We start from the raw sequence: 26409 nt of genomic DNA, 5'->3' as shown, positions 1-26409 counted from the left end.
ACTCTGCTGCCATCTCCACAGGCTGCTGGTGGACCACAACAGTTATGGTACTTGATAATATAAGTTCTCAACTTATGATCATAATGGAACATGTAATGCTTCTCTCTGCCAGGGCTGTATTATTTTACACAATAGCCATGGAAATCTTACAAATAAATACATACACTTTTAAAAATTGTACTGTGACTTTAAAAAAAACCCTCCATGAATCCTGATGGTAGTAAGGAAGTACGAGAAACACAGTCCAACACATATGGTAACAAAGGTTGACTTACGCCAAGAGGGAGACTCATTAGAAGATCTTTCTGTGGCTAAGTGATATGTTAGTTGAATCAATTTAGAAGAACTCTTAGTCATAGCTGTGTCTTGCTTTTCCAAATGCCACTCCATTTCTCAGAATACAGCCAACCTATGTCCCAAGCTTGCAGAGGAAATGCAATGCCAGTCAAACAAGGCTGCAACTCAAGCCAGGATTAGCAGACATGCCCAGTGGCATTAGCTGCAATGTGACATCATCTCTGCTTCATGAGCTGCACTGGTTGCCAGTATGACTCCAGGTGTCACTCAAAGTGCTAGTCGTCCCTTATAAAGTCCTACATGACATAGAGCTAGTGGTGCTATGCTTCCGGTTCGCACCGGTTCTAGCGATCCGGTTGTGCTAGTCAGCGGCTGGCCCTGCTCACCTGCCCCCGCTCTTTCCTCTCCTATATTTCCTTTGTTTGTAGCTCAGCTGATAGATGCGGCCGAGCAGATTGCTGCACCTCAGCTGTTTTACTCCCCAGTGCTGATGGTAAGTTTTCATGCTTAGAGTTGTCCGTTTTAGAACGCTCCATGCACACGAGCGCCCACAGAACCTGTAAAATATTTTGAATTCCACCACTGGAAAGCCAAGCTTTTTGAGGAGTCACCAATGCCCCATACATTCTGCCCAACCAGGAAGGTTGCCAAGATCCAAGTCCCTTCAATCAAAGTACCAGGTCTCAGAACCCAGCACCTTCTCCGACACAGCACCTGCTCTCTGGAAATTCGACTGGCTTCCACCCTGTTGACATTTTGCAAGGCTTGGAAGATCTGATTGTCCTCTTAGACCTTGGGTTGAGGTGGAGGAGGACTCTTGTTAGAGGTGTTTTGTCTCTGTTTAGGCAGAGCAACCAGATCTCATATTTTTAAAAATTTTGTATTGTGATAGAATTCTTTATTGGCCAAGTGTGATTGGACACAGAAGGAATTTGTCTTGGTGCAAATGCTCTCAGTGTACATAAAAGAAAAGATACATTCATCAAGAGCCAAGAATCATCAGGTACAACACTTAATAATAGTCATAGAGTACAAATAAGGAATCAAATCATACTAGGAAACAGTCAATAAAAACCATAAGGATACAAGCGACAAAGTTACAGTCATACAGTCACAAGTGGGAAGGGATGGGTGATAAGGAGTGATGAGAAGAGTTTGTAAATAGTTGGACAGGGTTGAGGGAATTATTTGTTTAGCAGAGTGATGGCGTTCGGGAATTTTATGATTTTGTCATATTGTGAACTTTCCAGAGTCAGTTTGGAATCAGGTGGGTGGAATTAAATAAATAACAAACAAACAGAAAGCCTTCCAGCCCAATTGGACTACAATTCCCCAAATCCCCAGCCAACCAATGGAGCATCCAAGATACCCAGAGGGCGTTTCTCACTGGAATTCCTTTTGTGATATTTTTCAGCCTCATGTTTGTTGAAATGACAACTTTTGGCCAGCTCCCGCACAAGGGAGCTGGGAAGTCCCATGGCCCTGAACTCAGGGATTGGATCCCCTCTCTTTCTGCCTTTCCCTTATAAGGTCATCTCTGCATATGTCAATAGATTGCCTCATGCATTCATAAGCTGCTCAAGGAAAGCTGAACTATAAGATCAGCCTCCTCTATAGCCTTTTTGTGTTTTGTTCAAAGTCCAGAGGGCTGATCACTCTTGGGAGAAAGGTTTGGGGTGTGTGTGTATGTGTGTGTGTGTGTGTGTCCTTCTTCCTTTGCATTTCATCTTCAGTGACCCGTGCTGTCAAAGGTGAGAGCAATGAGAGAACCTCATTGTGGGAAGAATGTGTGCAAAGTGGCCAGAATAAATATTCAGAAAGGGCCTCTGCACAAATCCATCCGTTAACACCTTTTCTTCTAAGATTGTTCTGAAAAGCCCCAAATTTTGAAATGGGATATTTAGAACGGTTTGCCTGTGAAAGTTGTTGGTGCTCCATCACTGGAGCTTTTAAAGAAGAAATTGGACAACCATTTATCCAGGTCTCCTGCTCAAGCAAGTGGCTGGACTAGGACACCTCTAAAGTCCCTTCCAACTCTGTTATTCTGTATTCTGGGTATGATTCATGTAACTCACAATTCAGCTTATGAATAATTAAGCAGAATGATTCTGTCCATACAAGGAGAAAAGATGGAAGAACCACTCCATCCCAAATCCTCCTGGGTTCACACAAAGAGGAACCACAGAAAGGTATTTTCTTTTTCCCCGACTTAAAAAGAAATCACAGTTGCCTTTCCATGGTTTGCTCATTTTTAGGCCTTTCTCAACACCAGAGGTCTGACACTGAAGAGCATTGTTTCTTAGCTTTAGCAACTTTAAGATGTCTGGATGTAATCTCCCAGAATTCTTTCTTTCTTTCTCTTTCTTTCTTTCTTTCTTTCTTTCTTTCTTTCTTTCTTTCTTTCTTTCTTTCTTTCTTTCTTTCTTTCTTTCTTTTTCTTTCTTTTTCTTCTTTCTTTCTTTCTTCTTTCTTCTTCTTTATCTATCTATCTATTATCTATCTATCTATCTATCTATCTATCTATCTATATTATCTCATCTCTATCTTATCTATATTATCTATCATCTATCTATCTACTATCTACTCTTTCTATCTACTCTATCTATCTATCTATCTATCTATCTATCTATCTATCTATCTATCTATCTATCTATCTATCTATCTATCTATCTATCTATCTATCTATCTATCTGTATCTATCTATCTATCTATCTATCATCTATCTATCATCTATCCAGAGGTGGTATTCAACATGTTCTGACCAGTTCTGGAGAACCATAGCGGAAATCTTGAGTAGTTTGGAGAACCAGCAAATCCCACCTCTGACTGGAGATTTTACAGTCTCCTTCCCCTGCCATGCCCACCAAGCCACACCCACAGAACTGGTAGTAAAAAAAAAAATTGAATCCCACCACTGCATCTATCTATTCTAGCTGGCTGAGGAGTTGAAGTCCACATCTCTTAAAGTTGCTGAGATTGAGAAATGAGGATGAAACAAGAGGGTGAAATAAAATTGTAGAGGGGTTGCGAAATGAAATGGCAACTTCTCTTTTCATTTCCTTTCTTTTATTCAGACTCCAGATTTTGCAACCTTCTCTGGGCCCTGCGATTACCTGTAAAAGGGCAACAGGATTGCATTGTCAATTTCCTAACATATTGAATTACGCCGTCTTCGGTCTGATTTAAGCATGGTATATAAAATCATACATTGCAGTGTCCTACCTCTCAATGAATACTTCAGCTTCAACCATAACAACACAAGAGCACACAATAGATACAAACTCAAAGTTAACCGCACCAAAATTGATTGCAGGAAATACGACTTCAGCAATAGAGTGGTCAATGTCTGGAATACTCTACCCGACTCTGTAGTTTCTTCCCCAAACCCCAAAAACTTTAACCTTAGACTGTCTACTATTGACCTCACCCCTTTCCTCAGAGGTCTGTAGGGGGCGTGCATAAGCGCACCAACGTGCCTACCGTCCCTGTCCTATTGTTTCTCTTATTCTTTTATTTTTTCTTATATGTACCCATTTCATGTATTCACAACTATGTATACACTTATACTTCTTATCTTGTAAACAATTGGCAAATCAAATAAATAAATAAATAAATAAAAATAAATATTCCTAGTCTGAAATGACTATGAAAATGTGCAGAAGCTTGGTAGACTCGGAGAAGTCATGAGGGGGAGCGCAAGAGATTCAGCAACATTTTCACTGAATGTGTGAGTTCAGTTCTGCAGAAATCGAGATGAGAAAATCGCAAAGTTTGCAGAATTAGGCCAGGATATCTGCAATCAGGCCAGAAACATTACATGTTGTAATTAAGATTGCATGTTGTTGAGTTGAAACTCAGTTCCACAGGAGTGGAATTGTTAAAGGGTTGGACTGCACCCGGGGAGCCCAAGATTCACGTGCATAGTGGGTTTCATTGGAAGAGTTATTTTTCTTTACCTTGCCTACCACACAGGATAGTTGCTCAAATACACAAAAGCTGCCTTGAACTGAGGGAGGCCAGGTGGATTCAAACCTCACCATTGTCAACATCCAAGGTGTCACAAAGCAAAAGGGAAGACCCAACTTGGAAGGTAACTGTTTTGCATCGATTGGCTGAGAAAGACCTTCCCCAATTATAGAATAGAATAGAATAACAGAGTTGGAAGGGACCTTGGAGGTCTTCTAGTCCAACCCCCTGCCTAGGCAGGAAACCCTACACCACTTTAGACAAATGGTTATCCAATCTCTTCTTAAAAACTTCAGGGGTTGGAGCATTTACAACTTCTGGAGGCAAGTTGTTCCACTGATTAATTGTTCTAACTGTCAAGAAATTTCTCCTTAGTTCTAGGTTGCTTCTCTCTTTGATTAGTTTCCACCCATTGCTTCTTGTCCTGCCCTCAGATGCTTTGGAGAATAACTCAGGGGTGGGATTCTACAGGTTTACACCTATTCGCTAGAATCAGTTGGGAGAACTGGTTGTTAGAAGAAATTACTGGCCTAATCCTGTAAGGAAGGCAGGAAGGAAACATCCTGGTGTTGCTTACAGAAACTGCCTCTCCGTTAACCCTTATTACATTCTTGGCAAGACTAGACTTCCTATCTCTGGAACGTCTCTGGAGTTTTTTCCCCTCCTTTGCTGGTACTTTGCTTGTGTGGAGTGACCATTCAAAGGTACAATGGCACTGAAAAAAGTGACTTATGACCATTTTTCACACTTACGACTGTTGCAGCATCCCCACAGTCATGAGAGGCCAGGTGAGAAGATGCATGTCTCAATGTGAGTGATATTGAGTTGGCCACGCCCAGCCAATAACATGACCATAAAGCCAAGTCCACCCAGTCACATGACCATCAAGCCATGCCCACCACCTAAGCCACGCCCACAGAACCAGTTGTTAAAAATTTGAATCCCACCCCTGGAATAGCTTGACCCCCCTTTTCTTTGTGGCAGCCCCTGAGATATTGGAATGCTGTTATCATGGCTCCCCTAGTCCTTCTTTTTATCAGACTACACCTGTGATGGTGAACCTATGGCATGTGTGCCAGAAGTGGCACACAGAGCCACTTCTGCTGGCACGGGAGAGGTTGCCTGGAAGAGCCCCACTGTGCATGCGCCCGCGCCACTGCCCGCCAGCTGATTGTCAGGTATCTGGCATGCATATGCAGGAGGCGGGAGAGATGCATGCACATGCCCAGAGCCACACAGAGTGCATGGGGGGACTCATGTGCATGCACTGAGATGCGCAGGGCATGCGGGGGCCTCACACACATGTGTACAGATGCATGGCGCATGGGGATCACGTGCGTATGCACAGGGGCATGGGAGCATGTGCATTGCCTTCTGAGTGCTAGTTCACATGCAATTTTTGGCACACGAGCTCAAAAGTTAGCCACCAGTGGACTAGACATACCCAGTTCCAGCAACCCTTCTTTATATGTTTTATAGCCTCCGGTCCCATCTTTGTTGCTCTTCTCTGCATTCTTTCTAGAGTCTCAACCTTCTTGTTTACATTGTGGCTACCAAATATTGCTATATTGTATGGGGTTATCTTTATGGGTACAAGGTTTATGGGTACAAATGGCAACTTCAAATCTCAACAAATAAATGCTCTATCTTACATATTGGCAAAAAAAAAATCAGAAAATAAAATGGAAGCTGAATAGTCAACACCTTGTTGATGATCCAAACTCTGTCAAGGACCTTGGAGTACTCATCTCTAATGATCTAAGTGCTAGAGCCCACTGTAACTGCATAGCCAAAAAGGTATTAAGAGTTGTTAACCTAATCTTACATAGCTTTTTCTCTGGTAATATTACACTACTAACTAGAGCATACAAAACATTTGCTAGACCAATACTCGAATACAGCTCATCAGTCTGGAACCCACATTATGTATCTGATATTAACACAGTTGAGAAAGTCCAGAAATATTTCACAAAAAGGGTTCTCCACTCCTCCACTCATTGCAGAATACCTTATGCCACCAGACTTGAAATTCTAGACCTAGACAACCTAGAACTACACCGCCTTCAGTCTAAGTATAGTACATAAAATTATACATTGCAATGTCCTACCAGTCAATGAATACTTCAGCTTCAATCATAACAACACAAGAGCACACAATAGATACAAACTCAAGGTTAATCGCACCAAACTTGATTGCAGGAAATACGACTTCAGCAACAGAGTGGTCAATGTCTGGAATACTCTACCTGACTCTGTGGTTTCTTCCCCAAACCCCCAAAACTTTAACCTTAGACTGTCTACTTTTGACCTTACCCCTTTCCTAAGAGGTCTGTAGGGGGCGTGCATAAGCGCACCAACGTGCCTACCGTCCTTGTCCTATTGTTTCTTTTATTTTTCTTATATGTATCCATGTATTCATAACCGATGTTTTTACTTATACCTATTATCTTGTAAGCAATTGACAAACCAAATAAATAAATAAAATACATAAGGTTGAGCCTTAAGGGACAAGTAAAAAGTACTTTCACGCCACAAAACTTGCAGCTGCAATACTTACAACCACAACCGGGATGAGAATTTCCATTGCTAAGCAAGGTGGCTGCTAAAGTGAATCCCAGCAGAGTTTACAACCAATTTTGCCAGGGTTAAGCAAATTATTGCAGTTGTTTAAGTGATTCAAGGGCTTGTTAAGTGAATCTGGCTTTCCCCATTGACTTTGCTTGAGGGAAATTTGGCTGGGCAAGGTAGCAAGTGGCAATCACGTATCTACAGCTGTCCAAACTATGTGCTGGTTGCCAAGTGCCCAAATTTTGATCATGTGACTGTGGGGATGTTGCTACAGTTGGACATGCAAAGATCAGTGGTTGCAAGCCACCTTTTTTCAGTACTGTTGCAATTTTGAAAGGTGGCTAAACGAATGACTGTAAGTCGAGAACTAGCTTTATGTATTTTAAAGCCAAACCCGTTGAACAAAGATCCCTGAAACCAGAACTGGAGGAGTGGCCAGAGTTGAGGGTCTCTGTGCAAAGGTGGTTTTTTTTTGGAGGGGGAACCCTTAGCTCAAACTTCTGGGAGCATCTCTCAGTTTCTCTTCTCACCTGCTCTTTTCCTCTTCCTGGGCCACCCTCCCTTCCCTCTATAGGAAGAAAAATCCAATCTGCTTTCAAACTGGGAGAAAGATGCTGGAAATAAAACTGGAGGCTTGATTGGAAAGAAGGACTCTGTTTATTGATGAGCAGAACCAACAATAGCATGTAGTTCTGGGACAGCTGACAAATTGGTTTGATGAATACGTGGATTTTTATTGGGTTCTGAGATGCTGCAGGGGGTTGTGCAAAAGCCTGGTGCCTTTTGCTACTCGAACGGTGGTGGGTTAATCCTATTAGGTCCTAAAGATCATGTCCTGCTCTTAGAGTTTTTTTTTGGGGTGGGGGGAGTTGATGTAAATTCTTAATCCCATCATCTGGACCTGAAGGTGTTTTGTTTGTGAATAGGTTGGCGGGGATTTCTTAATGGGTATAACATATCCATGTCTAAAGACTTTGGGCATGATCTGGAGGCTGTTGGGGGCTGCTTTACACTGCCTTTGTTAAGATTTTTCTCCATTTCTCCTTTGGGGAAATATAATATTCTGCCTCTTTTAATATTCCCCAAAACATTTCAGCCTCTCTGGCTCTGCCTGCCTCTCTCTCTCTCTGTGTGTGTGTGTGTGTGTGTGTGTGTGTGTGTGTGTGATTACTTCTTATACCTCTTTCCTTTTCCTTGAAAAGAGAGAGCAAGCCTCTTGCTGTACTACTCAGACAGCCTGCTTAGCCCGATAGGAAATGAAAAAAAAAGAGGCTGTTTTTGTTTGTTTGTTTGCCTGGATGTGCATAACCAACACACCGCTCATCGGAGGGGAGACTGAGAGAAGCGGGAGGGCAAGACCGAGCTCGCTTGGCAAAGTTGCACCCATGCCGCTTCCAGAGGGTTGTGTTGTGAACTCAGTTCCTTTCCGCGGTTCCTGCCATTTTGGGCCCGCCACCACGGGCTGTCGCCCCCCCCCCCCCACACACACACATACACCTGGCACCTCCCTGGCCATCGGCTGCCCAGGAGGGGGAAGCAGCTTTACGGGGGACAGGGTGGGGGTTTGTTTTCTTCCAGCTCCTGGGCCTTTTTCCTTTTCTCTGCTGTGGAGCAGCCGAGGTCAGGCTCGGGTGTGGGGAGGGGGTGGGAGGAAGGGAGGGAGAGAGAGAGGGAGGGAGAGAGAGAGAGAGAGGGAAGGGAGGGAGAGGGAGGAGGGAGGGAGAGAAGAGAAGGAAGGAGGAAGGGAAGGAGAGAGAGGGGGAGAGGGAGGGAGAGAGATGAGAGAAGGAAGGGAGGGAAGGAGAGAGAGGGGAGGGAGGAAAGAGAGGGAGGGAGAGAGATGAGAGAAGGAAGGGAGGGAAGGAGAGAGAGGGGGGAGGGAGAGAGAGGGAGGGAGAGAGAGAGAGAGGGAGGGAGGGAGGGAGAGAGGAAGGGAGGGAGGAAGAGAGAGAGGAGACGGAGGAGAGAGGGAGAGGAGAGAAGGATGGGAGGGAAGGAGAGAGAGAGGAAGGAGGGAAGGAGAGGAGAGGAAAGAAGGAAGGGAGGGAGGAAGAGAGAGAGAGAGAGAGGAGGGAGAGCCGAGCGAGCGAGCGAGCGAGAGAGAAACCGATCACCTGCACCGCCCAGCCTGCTGTGGGACGCGCTGCCACCCGCCCAGCCCCCCAAACTCCCGCTTCAGGGCAGCAACTTGTCCCCGCTTGCCCGGGTACTCGCCTCTGATTGGCTGGCGGGCGAAAGTCTCGCCAGGGAAAGGAGGCGAGGACTCCGCGGTGACGTCATGGGGAAACCCCGGCCCTGGCCTTAGCTCCGGGCGTCCGCGCTGGAGGCGGCTTTTCGGAAGCTTCCAGCGAGCCGAGCGGACCTGCCGCCCTCCCTCCCACGCCGGCCTTCCGAAGCGACGAGTCGAAAGGAGCCGAGCCTCCTTGTCCGAAATGATGCCGACCAAAACGCCGCGCAAGCCCGCGCTGCAGAACCCGGCGCCCTCAGGTAAGGATAACCGGGCGCGCCCCGTCCCCGTGTCCCCCCCCGCAAGCCCGTTGGCTTCCAGGCGGGCCGGGCCTTGGAACCCCCTTGGAGAGGCGCCTCTCTCTCTCCGTCTTCGGGTCCCGGGAGCTCCCCCGATGGAGCAACCGGGACCCGGCTTGATGATCTCAGGCTGCGCGGGTGGGTGAAGAGGCAGCGCTCCACCGGGGATGGAGGGGTCGCGGGCCAAACGGGAGCGCCGAGACCGCTTCCTTCCTCACCCGGAGCCCAGCCAGTTTCTTCTCCTCGGAAGGATCGGCCCTCGGTTCTTGAATTATTCGCCCCCTTGGCCGAAGGAAGCGGGTGCCGGGACCTGTCCGCCTCTGCGATCGAAGCCTTCCCGCCTGTCACCTCAACTGCATAATGCAGAATTCATTATCTGGCTCTCCCCCCCCCCTCCTTTCTCTCCCCGGCTTCTCTCCCAAGACCACCAAGCCTAAGAGAAGCAGGTGGTCCATGGGCTGAAAGTCAGTAGAGATTCTCAGTCATCCTCCAGGTCGTAGTTGCCCCAAAGGTGCAATTTGTTTTTTTTTTCTTTTGAAGAGAAGTGAAACGTCTTCAAAAGAAAAAGAACAAACAAACAAAGAAGAAAGTCCAGTTGCCTCCTGAAAAAGCACCTTTGGGATACCTTGGCTGGTTGCTACAAATCACCTGCTGCCTGGGCTATCTAGGAAATGCCCCCACCCACCCACCCACCCTGCCTCTCTGGAAGGGGGCTTTTACAGTCGATAGTAGACCCCATGATTCAGAAAAAGCGCCCAATTCAATATAGTAGAGCAGAGGTCCCCAAACTTGGCAACTTTAGGACTTGTGAACTTCAATTCCCAGAATGCTGGCTGGAGAATTCTGGGAGTTGAAGTCCACAAGTCTTAAAGTTGCCAAGTTTGGGGACCCCCGTAGGAGAAGGACATTTGACCAGCTTCTTCTGTGTGTTCTGAGATGGTTGCCTTTAGATGCCAATTACAAACAGAGCAAACCTGGCTGTGGGAGCTCCATCGCTGGAGGCTTTCAAGAAGAGATTGAACTCTGCCATTTGTCAGAAATGGTGTAGGGTCTCCTGCTTGGGCCAAGGGGGTTGGACTAGATGACCTAGACAGTCCCTTCCAACTCTGTTAATCTAACTTGGAGCTCACCGTTATTAACTCTTGATGTTCTGCGTGACTTTATTCTTGGAGGTTGTTTCCACCCACCCACCCCCACACCATTGGTTTGGGTCTACATTGGCCAGTTGCTAAGACCCAACAGCCTGAGAATAAGAGGAAGGGGCTCACAGTCTTCTTGGAAAGGCTTTATTATTTGTTGAGGGGAGGGAAGGAGAGACCAAGAACTACAGCTTCCACTGAAGGTAAAGAGAACTTTCTGTGGGAAGTTGTAGAACTTTAAGGACATTAGGAAGTTGCTTTGACGTAGAGAGTGTTCCCAACTCAGTAACGTCTGCTCTGCCTCAGGGACGTCTGTGTAGGCTCCTTCCAACCTTCTTCCTATCTGTAAACAGGAGGTGCTAGGATGGGATCTTCTGCAGGTAGAACCCAGTTCTGCCCCTAATAGGTGTTAGCCTACTTTCTACTCTGAATATTTCAGTGCTTGTTTGCTGTCCATCCTCAACTTCTTGTTAAAGAGAGCTCTAACTCCAGCACAAAGAGGTGTGAAGGGCGTCATGTTGACAATTGTCTTCTGGGTAAATTTTTCAGAAGGTACTTTCAGCAGCAACATATCACTAGGGTTAGCAGTGACCCCCTATAACCTGAATCCTAGGCTCGCCCTTGCATGAAGACTCTCTGTGTTAATTTAACTCAGGGAGTCTTCTCCCCCGCCATTTATTCCCCTGCATTTAACTGAATCGGGAACACACACACACACACACACACCACTGCAGGAATTCAGTCAATGCACGACAAGAGCATTCTTAGTCGGGATGAGTCCATTAGGGAGGCTGCAAGAAACACGATTGTTTCATCAATGCAATTGGCAATACCGTGCCTGTTGTCTGTTTTACAGAGTGCTCTGTCGTGATAGCTGTGCAGCTACGCAGAATTGGGGATAAATGGAATCTCCGACAAAGAATTCTGAACCTCTTCTCCAAGCTCTTCTGCCCAGGAACTTGAAAGAGTCTCAAAAGGAGAGAAAAGGAAATCGAAAACAACAACCACAACAACAACAGGAAGGGAAGAGGAAAAAAAATGTCTGTGAAGATGCAAACTTTTTCTACTCGAATTTATGAAAGAGAACACCCCTGAGGTGGAAGAAATGAAATGTTTAAAGGGTTTTGTTGCTTGTTGTTTCCATCAACAACCACAAAAGCTCCTGTGTAATATTCTCAGATACCATTTCGGGAAGTTTGTGAGTGAATGCAAATAGAGCTACTGAGACAGAGGAGAAAACCGGATGTTACTGTTGACTGAATTGGTCCTGGAAGATGAAGGAGCCATCAGAGCTGAAACCGTGTTCAGTGTTGAATATTAAGCATTGTTTCATGTGTAGGGAAAATGATTTTTGGGTGTGGCTTCTGGTTTTCTTGACAAATGCAAATCAGTTCCTCAGTTCTTTTGTTCTTATTTTGGAGTTTGGAAACCTACCTGGAGAAAACCAGAAGAAGTATGTTACATATGAATTTGTTCTGTTGAAATGAATGTAGTTTGTTAGAGGTTCGTTTGTTTTATAATTAATTGTATTATATTGCAGTGCCCTTAAATTATGAGTGGAGCTGGGTATGACTAAATTACCAACTTTATAACATATGCCCTATGGGTAAGATGTTTTTAGTATATTTATTTTTGTGCGAACTTGTTTTCAGGTTATTAACCATGACTAAAGATTCAGGATGAATGTTCAAAACATTCTGCATCAGAGTAGATTTTAACAGGTTATCAAATCTTCAGTTTTGAAAGTAACGGTATTTTTGACTTTACAGAATGAATTGGTACATGTTTAGTTATGAGTTAAGAAAATAGAGGTCTGTTTATGCATTATAGGTGATAGATTCCTAATAGTGTTAGAACTATATAAATAATATAAGCTTTAGAAAAGAAAATGCAGATCAAAAGTTACATTAAGATGACAACTTTGGGAATGAAACAATGTGCTGGTTTTTCACTAAGCAAATGAATTATTTAATGTATGTCAGCTGGATGAAAAATGTCAGAACATTTTAAAAACATGCAGGAGTTATATTCAGTCTAGAAATTCACATGAGATCATATATTGATATGGATCTGTTTTCATACACTAACTATTGTCTAAGAAGTTGAATTGCACACACAAAAAAGTATCTACAAGGATCAAGTGCTAATTCTGAAATCAACCACAACGGTTTTCAGCAGATTTGTTAAGTTTGAAACACATTTCTGAGTTGGGGCTCAACAATTTCAGTATTTATTCTGCAACATTCTTTAACATAAACCTCTAAAGATATTTCAGTTGAATTCATAAGTAACTTAGTAGTCTGACCATGGTTACACTAACATATATCAAAATCACGCTATGTTCCCTAATCATTCCCCAATATTGGTTGAATAAAAATGTAAATAACTAGAATTGTTGGATATATCATCTCAAAGTCAGCCTTCCTTTTTTGTAAATCTCTTCAACGGCTCTCTTTAAAAAAAAAAAAAGTCTTCTTAACTTTACTTTAATTGTGGAATTATGAAGTCTCATTTATTTTTTTTAAATTGAGAACAACCAAGGGGAGTCAAACAAAATCAAGATGGCAGCTGTCAGAGCTGGGGCAAAACCATTTGTTTTGACTGAAAGATAGCAATATTTTTTTCTGTGCATGTTTTTATATCGGAGTATTGCACACTATATTGTTTTGCTAAGCTAGGGTTAGGGTCAGGAGCATAGTTTACACCAGGGGTGTCCAACCTTGGCAACTTTAAGACTTGTGGACTGAGGAATTCTGGGAGTTGAAGTCCACAAGTCTTAAAGTTGCCAAGGTTGGACACCCCTGGTTTACAGCATCCAATCTGTTTCATCCAGTACATTGAACTTTAATGCCAGAATTTTGTTCAGTGGTCATGCTACCTAATAAATCTGGGCCTGGAAGTTAATAACTGGAGCTCATCACATTGGTGAAGATGTGTTTTACAGCAAAAGAACCAGTTAGAAGTATTTAAGGAGCACCTTCATAACCACCAGGCTACATTTCTGTGCCAGCTTTCTTGCAAATGTCATACGTAGCTTTCTGTAAGAATCATTGTTTTTGTCCATGTCTTAAAAATTATTCCTTCTGTGTGGCGACTGTTAAGTTAATAAACTTGATTTGTTGTTAAAAAAAAATGTGCTTCAGAATATAATTTCCATGGAATTTGAACATGCTTCCTGCCTTTCTGTGATTGCTGATATTATATCTATTATAAATGTGTTTTTTTTTAAAAAAAAGTTCAGCTTGCTAGCACATCTGCACGGACTGAGTTGTCAAAAAGAGTCAAGATGGTGGCCAGCATCTTGCCTTGTTTAAGCCTCCTCTTAAATAAAAGACAGCTGCCAGTTTCCCATCAGAAGTGAGGGAGAGGTGTTCAACACAAGACAACACCTGATATTTGCTTTTGGGGCAGTCGTCTTCAAACCAGAGCAATCTGGAAATGTTGACTTGCTATGGATGTTCCAGCAGATCTGGAACATGCAGATTCAGTTTGGCTGCCCGAGAGCTTACTTGTTCTTCAAACACTACCACAGCAGCTCAAATCACTTACAGGATTATGAAATCACAAATTGTGGTTTGCTTTATCCATCCAGGCAAACATTAATTGAGGCTAGAATCTGACAATTCCTTCCCCAGAACCAGAGCACTTAAGGAAGGGAGATAACAACCGTGGCAAGAACATTTTTTGGGGGTGTTGTTATTGTTTGCAGAAGACAATAACACCCAGAGGTGGACTGCTGCTGGTTCGCACTGGGATTCTGCGCAGTTCGGTGAACCAGCAAATCCCACCCCTGGCTGGCCCCGCCCCCAATCATTATTGGGGCTGTTTTCCAGTCCATTTTGGCCATTTTTCAGGCCAAAATTTTTGATCATGTGACCTGCAATGGTCATTAAATGTGAAAAATGGCCATAAGTCACTTTTTTCCAATGCTGTCATAACTTCAGGTACTTAATGAACTGCTGTAAGTCAGCTTACTCCCTGTAGGATGTTTCAAAGGTTTGCAAATGTTGCCCCTGTTTAGTTTAGTTTACTTTACTTTATTGTCATTGCACCTCATGCAATGAAATCGAACACCATCTTCAGGGCACATCATGACCATGAAAATAAACAAACACACATCCTTCACACTCCAGACACTGAACTGAAAACCCCTGATACTGCACCAACACTGCACTATACAGTAGAATTCAATAGAGTTACTGCCCTGGGATAGAAGCTGTTTTTCAGCCTGTTTGTCCTTGTTTTTATTATCAAATAATTATTTGTTATTCCATTTAAACATGAGGTTTGTGTGTGTGTGTTTTTTTAAACTTTCCAGCGAGGCTTGTAAAGAGACCTCAAATGCCCACATCCCCATCAGGTCCTCAATAGCTGAAGTGGCCATAGAAGTTCTCCAACAGAAGTTCTTAACTTTTTGGGTTTAAAGCAGAGGTCTCCAAACTTGGCAACTGTAAGAGTTGTGGACTTCCACAACTTACAGTTGCCAAGTTTGGGTACCACTGGCTTAAAGGATGAAATATTTTGTCATACATATTTCCTATCAACCCAGCTTGCTTGTGAAATGGCTTCAGTTTCCCACTGAATCTTCTCTGATCCCCCCCCCGCCCGGCACTTTTACGAGTGGCAGGCAAGTGGGCAACACAGAAACAGATCGAAATTCAGAGAGATGAGTCACGTCTGACACCTCCTATCGGCTGGGCATTTCCTGGTTCCCTGTCCTCAAAACAAGAAGTAACTCTTGCGGTTGAAGTCGAAAATTCAGAAGAAGGAGGCAGCTCGGGGGGAAGGAAGAGCGCTGAAGGGTCCTCTGGGCCAGAAATCTTTCAGAGAATCCCTCAGATGCCCAGTTCTGTCCATGCCACCCTGCGGTGTCCAGCTTCCCCCTTCCAGTACTTTCTCTCGCTCTCTCCTCACCAACACAACCTCTGGCATTCAAATTTTTTTTACTCCCGATTCTTGGTGGGCGTGGCTTGGTGGGCGTGGCTTGGTGGGCGTGGTGTGGCTTGATGGGCGTGGCAGGGGGAGGATACTGCAAAATCTCCATTCCCTCCCCACCCCACCAGAGGTGATATTCAGCAGGTTCTGACCAGTTCTGGAGAACAGGTAGCGGAAATTTTGAGTAGTTTGGAGAACCAGCAAATACCACCACTGACTGGCACCGCCCCCCTCTATTCACTTCCTCCCAAGTCCCAGCTGATTGGCTGGGTCTTCTTTTGTTGCCCTGCCCAGGAGAACAGGAGCTGGAAAGCAGGTTAGTGGGGTGGGGAGGGAATGGGGATTTTGCAGTATCCTTCCTCTGCCATGTCCCCCAAGCTACGCCCACCAACCCATGCCCACAGAACCAGTAGTACATTTTTTTGAATCCCATCACTTCATTCCACTAACCTGCTTTCCAGCTCTGTTCTCCTGTGCAGGGCAACAAAAGAAGACCCAGCTGGGACTTGAGAGGCAGAGAATAGATGGGGGCGCGGCCAGTCAGAGGTGGTATTTGCTGGTTCTCTGAACTACTCAAAATTTCCTCTACCGGTTCTCCAGAACTGGTCAGAATACCACCTCTGTCTTCCTTGCTCTTTTATGCCCATCGGGACATGACGTGTCACAAAAAGGGATGGATGGGGTCACATGGCTGCAGCAGCCCTCTTCACTGTTTAACCCCCTCCTCACAAACACCTGGCAGGGACAGAGTCGAAGTTAAAGTAAAGGATAAAGAAGGCCACATGGATTTTATTCTCCTAACAGTCGACTTTAGGGGCCAGTGCTCATGGTCGTTTCAAGGCAGGGGTGGGATTCAAATTTTTTAACAACCGTTACTGTGGGCGTGGCTTAGTTGGTGGGCATGGCTTGGTGGGCATGTGACTGGCTGGGCATGGCCAACTCAACATCACTCACATTGAGGCACGCATCTCCTCGCCTGGCCTCTCATGACTGTGGGGATGCTGCAACAGTCGTAAGTGTGAAAAATGGCCATAAGTCACTTTTTTCAGTGCCCTTGTTACTTTGAATGGCCACTCCACACAAGCAAAGTACCAGCAAAGGAGGGAAAAAATACTCCAGAGAAATTCCTGAGACAGGAAGTCTAGTCCTGCCAAGAATGTAATAAGGGTTAACAGAGAGGCAGTTTCTGTAAGCAACACCAGAATGTTTCCTTCCTGCCTTCCTTACAGGATTAGGCCAATCATTTCTTCTAACAACTGGTTCTACAAACTGCTTAGAATGTTAACAACCAGTTCTAGCAAATAGCTGCAAACTGGTAGAATCCCACCCCTGTTTCAAGGCCTTTGAGCCAACACAGTCTGAAGATATTTCCGTGGTCACATGGGTACCATGACATCACGCAGCAGGGTAGAGCGTGCAGCAAAACACGGAGTGCTATTATCTTCCCACTGAAGAGCTACCTGTTTATTTACTCATATTTGCATGCTTTCGAAAGGCTAGATTGGCAGGAGCTGGGAAAATAACAGGAGTTCGCCCCATCATACAGTACTCAGGTCTCAAACCTGGCCTGTTGGTTTTTCAGTTGACATGCTCAGCCTCTTCACCACTTGGCCATTGGGCCACCTTCAGAAGGCTCCTCGGGAATTATTTATATTGGAATTATATTGGAAGCAGTGGTCATATTCCTCTTGGCAATTGTTTTTCAAATGCATGAGTCACTGGGTTGTCCTTTTGTCAGGGCAACCAGAACTTCACAATCTTCTTCACTTGAGTTGGGGGTGCCCTGCCTGACCAAGCAGCCTTATGTAATGGCATACGGGAAAGACCTTGGGAGATTGGGCAAATTGTGGCTGCCTAGGGAACAATCAGATAAGAGACAGCACAGCCTGCAGCTGCATAGTGGGTAGGGGGAAAGGTACAGAAAAGACCCTCCCTAGTTTCTCAGGCTGTAAAGGAGACAGTGGGAGATTTGTATTTTCATGCTTGCAAGATTCTGTTAATGTAGCTTTACAAATGAGTAAACTGAGCTTATCTGGCCTACGTAGTAAGGCTGACACCTGAAAGTCCCAGCTCCAGCACAGGTGAGAATTCTCAGTGGGGCAAGCCTTCATTTATTGCAAGGGTCTTCAAACTTGGCATCTTTAAGACTTGTGGGCTTCAACTCCCAGAATTCCTGAGCTAACATGACTGGAGGAGGAATTCTGGGAGTTGAAGTCCACAAGTCTTAAAGCTGCCAAGTTTGAAGTCCCCGGTTTACTGGTTCTTCAAATGCAATGCCCCTTAGAAAGGAATATTTATAGCTTAGGGTTAAACTATGGGGTCCCTGGTGCTCTCTGAGCTTGGTTATTTTCTTGCAGACATTTCATTACCAAACTAGGTAATATGTCATTAGTGCAAGAAGCGAGTGGGGTTTGCTCTCATTTTTATATTTTAGGGACATGCCCTGTTGATGCCACCTCCCCCCAAAAGGACCAAGCCCTTGTTGTTGGTCTGGTCAGAAAAGACAGTGGGGTGGTCCTTCCTTAATCTACCTGACATTGTTTTCAAAGGAGTTCATTGACCTGTTCTGATGTTGGGGCAGCTACTATGCTCTGGAGTTTCCTGTTTTCTGTGGTATCGATTCAAACTGCAACCGATTCGGGTTGTTTTCGCTTCCTGCTTTGGCACTGTTTGTGGCTGGAGAATTCAGGAGCAGCTGATAAGCGTGTTTCTCTGAGACACTTCCCCCTCCCTCCCTCCCATCACTGAATAAACAGGAATTAACATGGAGATGACCCTTCAGCTAGCCACGCCTTACTCTGAAACGGGTATAAATATTCCCTGTTGCTTTAATAGCCACATCGCGTCATGCTTCTCACAAACGTGAGCTCCAGCGCTTTAGATATGACTCAGTGCATAACCTGCTAGTTCAGAGTCAATTGGCAGGTGCCTTCAGGCAGGGCTTGAGAGCCTGTGTCTCATTTTTGTGTCTCGTTTCTGTGTCTGTGGCCCACATTCCTCATCTGGTGAGATAAGCCTTGTTGTGGGTGTTAATGTGTTGAACTGGCACAGTGTAGAGCAGGGGTGGGCAACTACGGCCCTTTTATAATGTGTGGACTTCAAGTCCCAGTATTCCCGAGCCAGCCATGTTGGCTTGGGAATTCTGGGAGTTGAGGTCCACATGTCATAAAAGGGCCCCAGTTTCTCACCTCTGATGTAGAGGGTGAGAGTAGAATCTGACTAGGGGAGTAAGCAACTACTCACAGGGTTATTGGTGCAGGGGAAAACGGAAAGTGAGGCCCCCACTTTGGCTCCTGAAGAAAATAGAATATAAAACAGTGTTTTTTTAAACTTGGCAACTTTAAGATGAGTGGACTTCAACTCCCAGAATTCATCATCCAGTATGGGGGTTGAGGAATTCTGGAAGTTGAAGTCCACTCATTTTGAAAGTTGCCAAGTGGGGTGGTGGGATGAAATAAAGCAAGCAACTCTCTCCCACCTCCCAAAAAAGAGTATGATATTGTATCATAGTGATATTCCTGTGTGTGTATCAAAAGCTGCAGATTTTCACACACCCTACCCCACTGCCTGCACATCACAAGGCAAATTGCCAGTGTATTGAAGCAGCAAGATTCAAACAGCCGCAGCAACACCAATGATAAAGACATCTAATTACTGGATTTATAGGCTCTTCAAATCTTGAGAAATGTTGGCTTAAGAATGATGGTTCAAAAATCATCTGGATTTTTTCCTGGACTTTGGCCACTAACTGAAACACCTTGCTGGTTCTAATATACTGAGGAGAGGGTGAAGTTAGCAGGAAGAAAAGATCTGTGTGGTTTTGTTTTTTTCCCCCAGGAAGAATGGAAAAAGTACAGTGTCTAATCTGAGAATTTGGACTGAGGAGGTATAGTGCCCCCCAAAAAAGAGGAAGAAGAGAGGATTGCAACATTTGTAAAGGTTCTCTTGCATCATCCTGTTTTATTGTGTCCTACTGAGTTGCAGAAAAACGCACAGCAAACTTTTGAAACACTGTTTTATGGTTATCTTTTCATGCCGAGAGAGAGAGAGAGAGAGAGAGAGAGAGGGGGAGGGAGGGAGGGAGGGAGGGAGGGAGGGGGGGAGAGCGCAAAAGGAAGAAGGAGAAAAAGAAGAGAAAAAAACAAAATAAGAAGGAAGAAGAAAGAAAGAAGAAAGAAAGAAAGAAAGAAAGAAAGAAAGAAAAAGAAAGAATAGAAAGAAAGAAAGAAAGAAAGAAAGAAAGAAAGAAAGAAAGAAAGAAAGAAAGAAAGAAAGAAAGAAAGAAAGAAAGAAAGAAAGAAAGAAAGAAAGAAAGAAAGAAAGAAAGAAAGAAAGAAAGAAAGAAAGAAAGAAAGAAAGAAAGAAAGAAAGAAAGAAAGAAAGAAAGAAAGAAAGAAAGGCTATTTGTAGCCTGGGAGTTATTTTAAAAAATTGTTTCCCCAAAGGTCTCTGTACTGTATGTCTAAAAACAACATCAAAGTAGCAAAAGAATATGGAAAATAATGACACAACAGCCTAGCTAATTCAGGAGGGAAGACTTTCACCTGAGCCAGAGATATGACTACTTGCAATACCGGTTTTTCCTCTCCGCTCAGCTTCACCCAGAGTGCAATCCTCAGCCGTTTTAGTCAGTTGAGTCCCAGCAGGGGGAAAAAGCTGTTCAGCGGTATCTGAGATCAAAAGTCAAGACATTGGTGCAACTGAAGCTCGATTTTCTTTTTATGCATCTTGTATGTGTGTGATGCACATTAAATCCATGTAGAACTTCGATGGTGTCATCACAACCACCTCCCTGGCTTTTTCCTACCATATCCTGGAGACATCCTTACTGGCTGTCTTAGTGTGTCGAAAGAATGAAGGATCCCTCACCAACCTACATCAGCCTCCTCTCAACACTTCAACCTTCCAGAAGCTTTGGAATGACTGTTATTTAATTTTTTGTCATTTTCTAGGACATTTGCAGGATATGGTAAAATAGATAGATAGATAGATAGATAGATAGATAGATAGATAGATAGATAGATGGATGGATGATAGATAGATAGATAGATAGATAGATAGATAGATAGATAGATAGATAGATAGATAGATAGATAGATGATAGATAGATAATAGATGATAGATAGGTAGGTAGGTAGGTAGATTAGATAGATAGATAGATAGATAGATAGATAGATAGATAGATAGATAGATAGATAGATAGATTTAGATTGACTGTTTCCTAGTATGATTTGATTGTTGATTGTACCCTATGACTATCTATTAAGTGTTGTACGTTATGATTCTTGATTCTTAACGAATGTACCTTTTCTTTATGTATACTGAGCTTATTTACACCAAGACAAATTCCTTGTGTGTCCAATCACACTTGGCCAATAAAGTATTCTACATTCTAGATAGATAGATAGCTGATAGCTGATAGATAGATAGATAGATAGATGATAGATAGATAGATAGATAGATAGATAGATAGATAGATCGATAGATAGATAGATGATAGATAGATAGATAGATAGATAGATAGATAGATGATAGAGATGATAGATAGATTTAGATTGACTATTTCCTAGTATGATTTGATTGTTGATTGTACCCTATGACTATCATTGTGTTGTACGTTATGATTCTTGATTCTTAACGAATGTACCTTTTCTTTATGTATACTGAGCTTATTTACACCAAGACAAATTCCTTGTGTGTCCAATCATACTTGGGCAATAAAGTATTCTACATTCTAGATAGATAGATAGCTGATAGCTGATAGATAGATAGATAGATAGATAGATAGATAGATAGATAGATAGATAGATAAATTGGCAGCCATAAAGATGGGAAGGAAGGTCCACAACTGAATAAAAAGCAGCCAGATCTTTGCACTGTTGTATATGATTGAACTATTGACTTTCTTCACAACCCATGCATTCACTGCTGACGGTTTAATGAAAAGAAGGACTAGGAGTGGTATGATAGTGTCCCAATATTTTAGGGGCTGCCACAAAGAAGAGGGAGTCAAGCTATTCTCCAAAGCACCATAAGGACAAGAAGCAATGGATGGAAACTAATCAAGGAGAGAAGCAACCTAGAACTAAGGAGAAATTTCCTGACAGGACAATTAATCAGTGGAACAACTAGCCTCCAGAAGCTGTGGGTGTTCCAACACTGGAGGTTTTTAAGAAGAGGTTGGATAAACTTTTGCCTGAAATAGTATAGGGTCTCCTGCCTATACTATTCAGCTCTCCAAGTTGTAAGTTGTGAATCTGAAACCACTTACAAAAATGACAAACTCCTGAAGAAACTAAAGAAATTAGAACATGACAAGAAAGCCCCCAACAACTCACAACAACACCTGAAACAATTAGTATACAATGTTTCCAACAGAGAACTCACCAAAACAGAAACAGATGTCCTAACCAAAGGATTCAATTATGCTCTAGCACCCCAAAAAATCCCCACAGAATCCATCATATGTGCAGTAGAATCCAGCCTAACCAAATTAAATACAGATGAAGCTGATAAAATAAGACACCAAGTTACCAACATCCTATGCACAAGCAAACCACCCAAAAGCAACTTGCAGAAAGAAGAAATTAAAGCGCTACAAACCCTGAAAAGAGATAGCAGCATAATCATCCTCCCAGCAGACAAAGGGAATGCCACAGTAGTAATGGACAGAAAAGACTACGAAACAAAATTGACAGACCTACTCCAAGACTCCACATACAAACCCATAAACACAGACTCAACCACATATCTGGAAAAATTAACCAAGAAGAAAATTATTACCAGCCACATAAGCAAAGAGATCCAACACACGATCATACCAAGAGAAAAATCTTCCAGATGCCCCAAACTATACAGGCTCCCAAAAATACACAAAGAAGGCATACCTCTCAGACCCATAGTCAGCTCCAGAGGAGCACCACTACAAAACCTAGCTAAACACTTAGCAAAACAGCTACAGCCCCATGCTGAAACAGCAGCTTCACATGTACAAAACTCATACCACTTCTTGGAAATGATCAAAGATCTACACATGGAGCAAGAAGATCTGCTTGTAAGTTTCAATGTGGTTTCACTATTCACTCAAGTCCCGATAAAAGAAACTCTTGAAATCATCAAAAACAAATACCAACCAGCTAAACACCTAATGGAACTAGCAGAACACTGCTTAACCAACACATATTTCATATACAAAGGACAAAGATACAAGCAAATTGAAGGAGCCCCTATGGGATCACCACTGTCACCCATCATTGCAAACCTGTTCATGGAAGAATTCGAATCCAGAGCCCTGGCCAATGCCATCCTCAAACCCAAACTATGGTTAAGATACATCGATGACACATTCGTGATTTGGCCCCATGGAAAAGAAAACCTAAACAATTTCCTAACACACCTAAAAAGCACACACTCCAAAATCAAGTTCACCATGGAAACGGAAACAAACAAACAACTACCATTCCTAGATGTACTAATCTACAAAAAAAACAGATGGCACACTAGGACACACCGTATATCAGAAGAAAACACACACCAACCGCTACCTCAACGCCCAATCCCACCACCACCCAGCATAGATAAACTCCGTGGCTAAAACACTAATTGCTAGAACCAAACACCTGGCAGACAAGAAACACATAAAGACTGAACTATGCACCCTGACTAAAGTACTGACAGCCAACGGCTTCCACAAAAGCAACATCACCGGCTTGATCCACAAAAACACACTGAGACATAATGGAGACCCAGAAGATGAACAGACCTATGGAACAGCTGTCCTGCCCTACATAAGAGGTACTACAGACAAAATTAGTAAGATACTACACAGACATCACATCAAGACTGCCTTTAAAACAGACAGAAAAATAGCAGCCATCCTAAGAAACCCCAAAGATAAAATTGACCTGGAAAACCAAGGCATATACAAAGTCCCCTGTGCATCATGCCCGGCCATTGTAACTTGGAACGGTCACTAAATGAAGTGTTTTATGTCGAGGACTTCCTGTGTATTTCTCAGGAGGAGAAAAAATAACGTCTCAGACAGTAGCAGCTGATCAAGAAACAGTTGTTTATTTTTCTTCTGGCTGCATAGGTTAATGGAGCTAAATTTTGAATTTCTGAGTGAAATTGCCACTAGTACAGGTAGTCCTTGACTTACGACCATAACTGAGCCCTGTTTTTAAGTGAGACATTTGTTCTGTGAGTTTTGCCCCATTTTATGACCTTTTGTACCCCAGCTGTTAAGTGAATCCCTGCAGTGGATAAATTAGTAATCTGGCTGTTAAGTGAAATCTGGCTTCCCCATTGACTTTGCTTGTCAGAAGGTCGCAAAAGGGGATCAGGTGACCCTGGGACACAGCAATGGTCATAAATACGAACCAGCCTTTGAATTTTGATCCCATGATCGTGGGGATGCTGCAAAGGTTGTAACGGTCGTGTTTTTCAGTGCCGTTGTATAACGGTTACAGGAACTGGGCATGGCCAGTCTAGTGAAGAGAGTGCAGAGAAGAGCAACCAGGATGATTAGGGGACTGGAGACTAAAACCTATAAAGAATGGTTACAGGAACTGGGCATGGCTAGTCTAGTGAAGAGAAGGACCAGGGGAGACAGGATAGCAGTCTTCCAATATTTGAGGGGCTGCCACAGAGAGGAAGGGGTCAAGCTATTTTCTAAAGCGCCTGTAGGCCAGACAAGGAATAATGGTTGGAAACTGAACAAGGAGAGATTTAACCTGGAAATAAGGAGGAACTTTCTGACAGTGAGAACAATCAACCAATGGAACAGAAGTTGCCCTTGGAAGTTGTGGGATCGCCATCACTTGAGACTTTCAAGAAGAGATTGGACTGCCATTTGTCAGAAATGGTTGTAGGGTCTCCCATTTGGGTGGGGGGGGGGTGGACTAGTTATCCTACAATGTCCCTTCCAACTCTGATTATCTGTTATCTGTTAACTTTGAATGGTCATTAACGAACTGTTGTAAGTTGAGACCCACCTGTAATTCTTTCATCTGGAGGCAAAGCCTGCAAGACTATCAATAAAAATTAAAGGAAAAGAAGATTCGGACTATTTCATCACATGGGAACTATTCTATAAATCAGTGATGGCTAACCTTTTGGTCGTTGCATGCCGAAAGTGCGCATGCATGCTTGCACCCATAATACAATGCATGCGCCCTTCATTCCCCTCACCCCCCTGCGCATGCACGCGGGACCCCCTGCTTCCCCCACCCCCCTCCACATGTGCATGCATCTCCTGCATGCACCCTGCCCCTCACGCATGCACGGCAGATACCCCAAAATCAGCTGGCTGGCGGGAGGCGCGCATGTGCATGCACAGTGGAACTGAGCTGGGGCGACGGCTCGCGTGCCCACAGAAATGGCTCTGCGTGCTACTTCCAGCAAGCATGCCATAGGTTCACCATCACAGCTACAAATGGTGAAGTGACAGATATTGAGGTTAGAAGAATGGAATTAGGTGGAATATGATTTATAGGAGAAAGAAAAGCAATTAAGTAAATATTTCTGATGGTTATATAATCAATACTATAATGGAAGATAGTATATGTTATAATATGATTGATGTTATCATATTTGTTTATATATTACTGCATAAGGAACCTCTGTGGTGCGGTGGTTAGAGTGCAGTACTGCAGGCTATTTCTGCTGGCTGCCGGCTGCCTGCAAGTTGGCAGTTCAAATCCCACCAGGCTCAAGGTTGACTCAGCCTTCCATCCTTCCGAGGTGGGTAAAATGAGGTCCCAGATTGTTAGGGGGCAATAGGCTGACTCTGTAAACCGCTTAGAGAGGGCTGTAAAGCACTATAAAGCGGTATATAAGTCTAAGTGCTATTGCTATTGCTATATTTGTGTGTGGTACAGGTATGCAGGTTTTGGTGTGTTTGGGTCTATTCCCTATGTAAGATTGAGAGTATCTTGGCGACGTTTCGATGAGGTCCCACTCGCCATCTTCAGGCTGGTGCTTTCGGCTTCGTGCTTGCTTTGATCGCAACAAGCACGAAGCCGAAAGCACCAGCCTGAAGATGGCTAGTGAACTGAAACTGAAACGGCTGTGAAAGTCTGACTCACAGACGAACACAATACAGAAGCCTGATGATTGTGAATATATATATATATATATATATATATATATATATATATATATATATATATATATATATATATAATCATAATGACGATGATGTTTGTATGTTAACACCTTGGACACCTAGAGAGCACACTGCTCAACACAGAAAAGAAATGTATGATATAAAACAATAAAAATATTTCACAAAAAAGGAGATAATAATAATAATAATAATAATAATAATAATAATAATAATAATAATAATAATAATAATAATAATAATAATAATAATAATAATAATAATAATGGAAACTTTTCCTTGCTTTAAATTCTATTTTAAAACAAGTGTTCACTTGCGCTTGTAATGCTTAAAATAATCTCGGTAATAGCAATGAGTCTTGTGGGTGTCTATCCAGAAGGAAGGCCCTCTGGCTTTGATCCAGATAAAAAGCCCCAGATTGCAGGCTTCAAGGCTATGTCATTATCTTGGGATCAAATACTAAGGCCCTTTTCCCCCAAGCGGTGAGATACTTATATAAAAGGCTGAGCAGATAGGGATAGGGAAGGGTAAGATATGCCAGCAATTAACTCCCTTGTCTTGGGAGTCTATCTTTATTTGTTCTAACTGTAATTCGTCTTGCTTATATACTGGAATGAAAGGTGGAGTTTTCAGCAACCTGCTATTCAGATCTCCCTGGTCAAAATCTAGCAATGTAAACTTTGAAACCATAAGGACAGTAGTTTCTGCTTTCCAGGGGTGCTGAACTACAGCTCCTGCACAGGGGTAGGTGATCAAAAATTAAAAATAGTACCCATAACTGGGCAATCAAAGCCATGCCTTTCTTTTTTTTTAACATGTGGCACACATATAACGGGGACTTTAAAAGGCCGTTTC

The 26409-nt window shown here is 43.4% G+C and overlaps 1 protein-coding gene across 1 annotated transcript; it reads left to right on the top strand.

The window, feature by feature from the left end:
• Window positions 1–9137: 9137 nt before the first annotated feature.
• Window positions 9138–11519, top strand: PMAIP1 (phorbol-12-myristate-13-acetate-induced protein 1). The gene is made up of 2 exons (XM_087954237.1): window positions 9138–9318; window positions 11353–11519. Exons 1-2 carry the CDS (start codon window positions 9264–9266, stop codon window positions 11457–11459), a joined length of 162 nt encoding a protein of 53 aa, XP_087810363.1. The 5' UTR covers window positions 9138–9263; the 3' UTR covers window positions 11460–11519.
• Window positions 11520–26409: the final 14890 nt, after the last annotated feature.

Source organism: Notechis scutatus, chromosome 2 (genome assembly GCF_049901735.1).
Source record: "Notechis scutatus isolate UNSWTSFEM ecotype Mainland chromosome 2, rNotScu1.2, whole genome shotgun sequence".
Lineage (NCBI taxonomy): Eukaryota > Metazoa > Chordata > Lepidosauria > Squamata > Elapidae > Notechis > Notechis scutatus.
Note: the sequence above shows the minus strand (reverse complement) of the source record. Positions and strands in the feature narration are given on the sequence as shown.

Coding starts and splice junctions, on each gene's coding strand:
- PMAIP1 (XM_087954237.1), top strand. CDS start 9,264: ATGATGCCGACCAAAACGCCGCGCAAGCCCGCGCTGCAGAACCCGGCG. Junction 9,319..11,352: donor GCAGAACCCGGCGCCCTCAG/GTAAGGATAACC, acceptor TCTGTTTTACAG/AGTGCTCTGTCGTGATAGCT.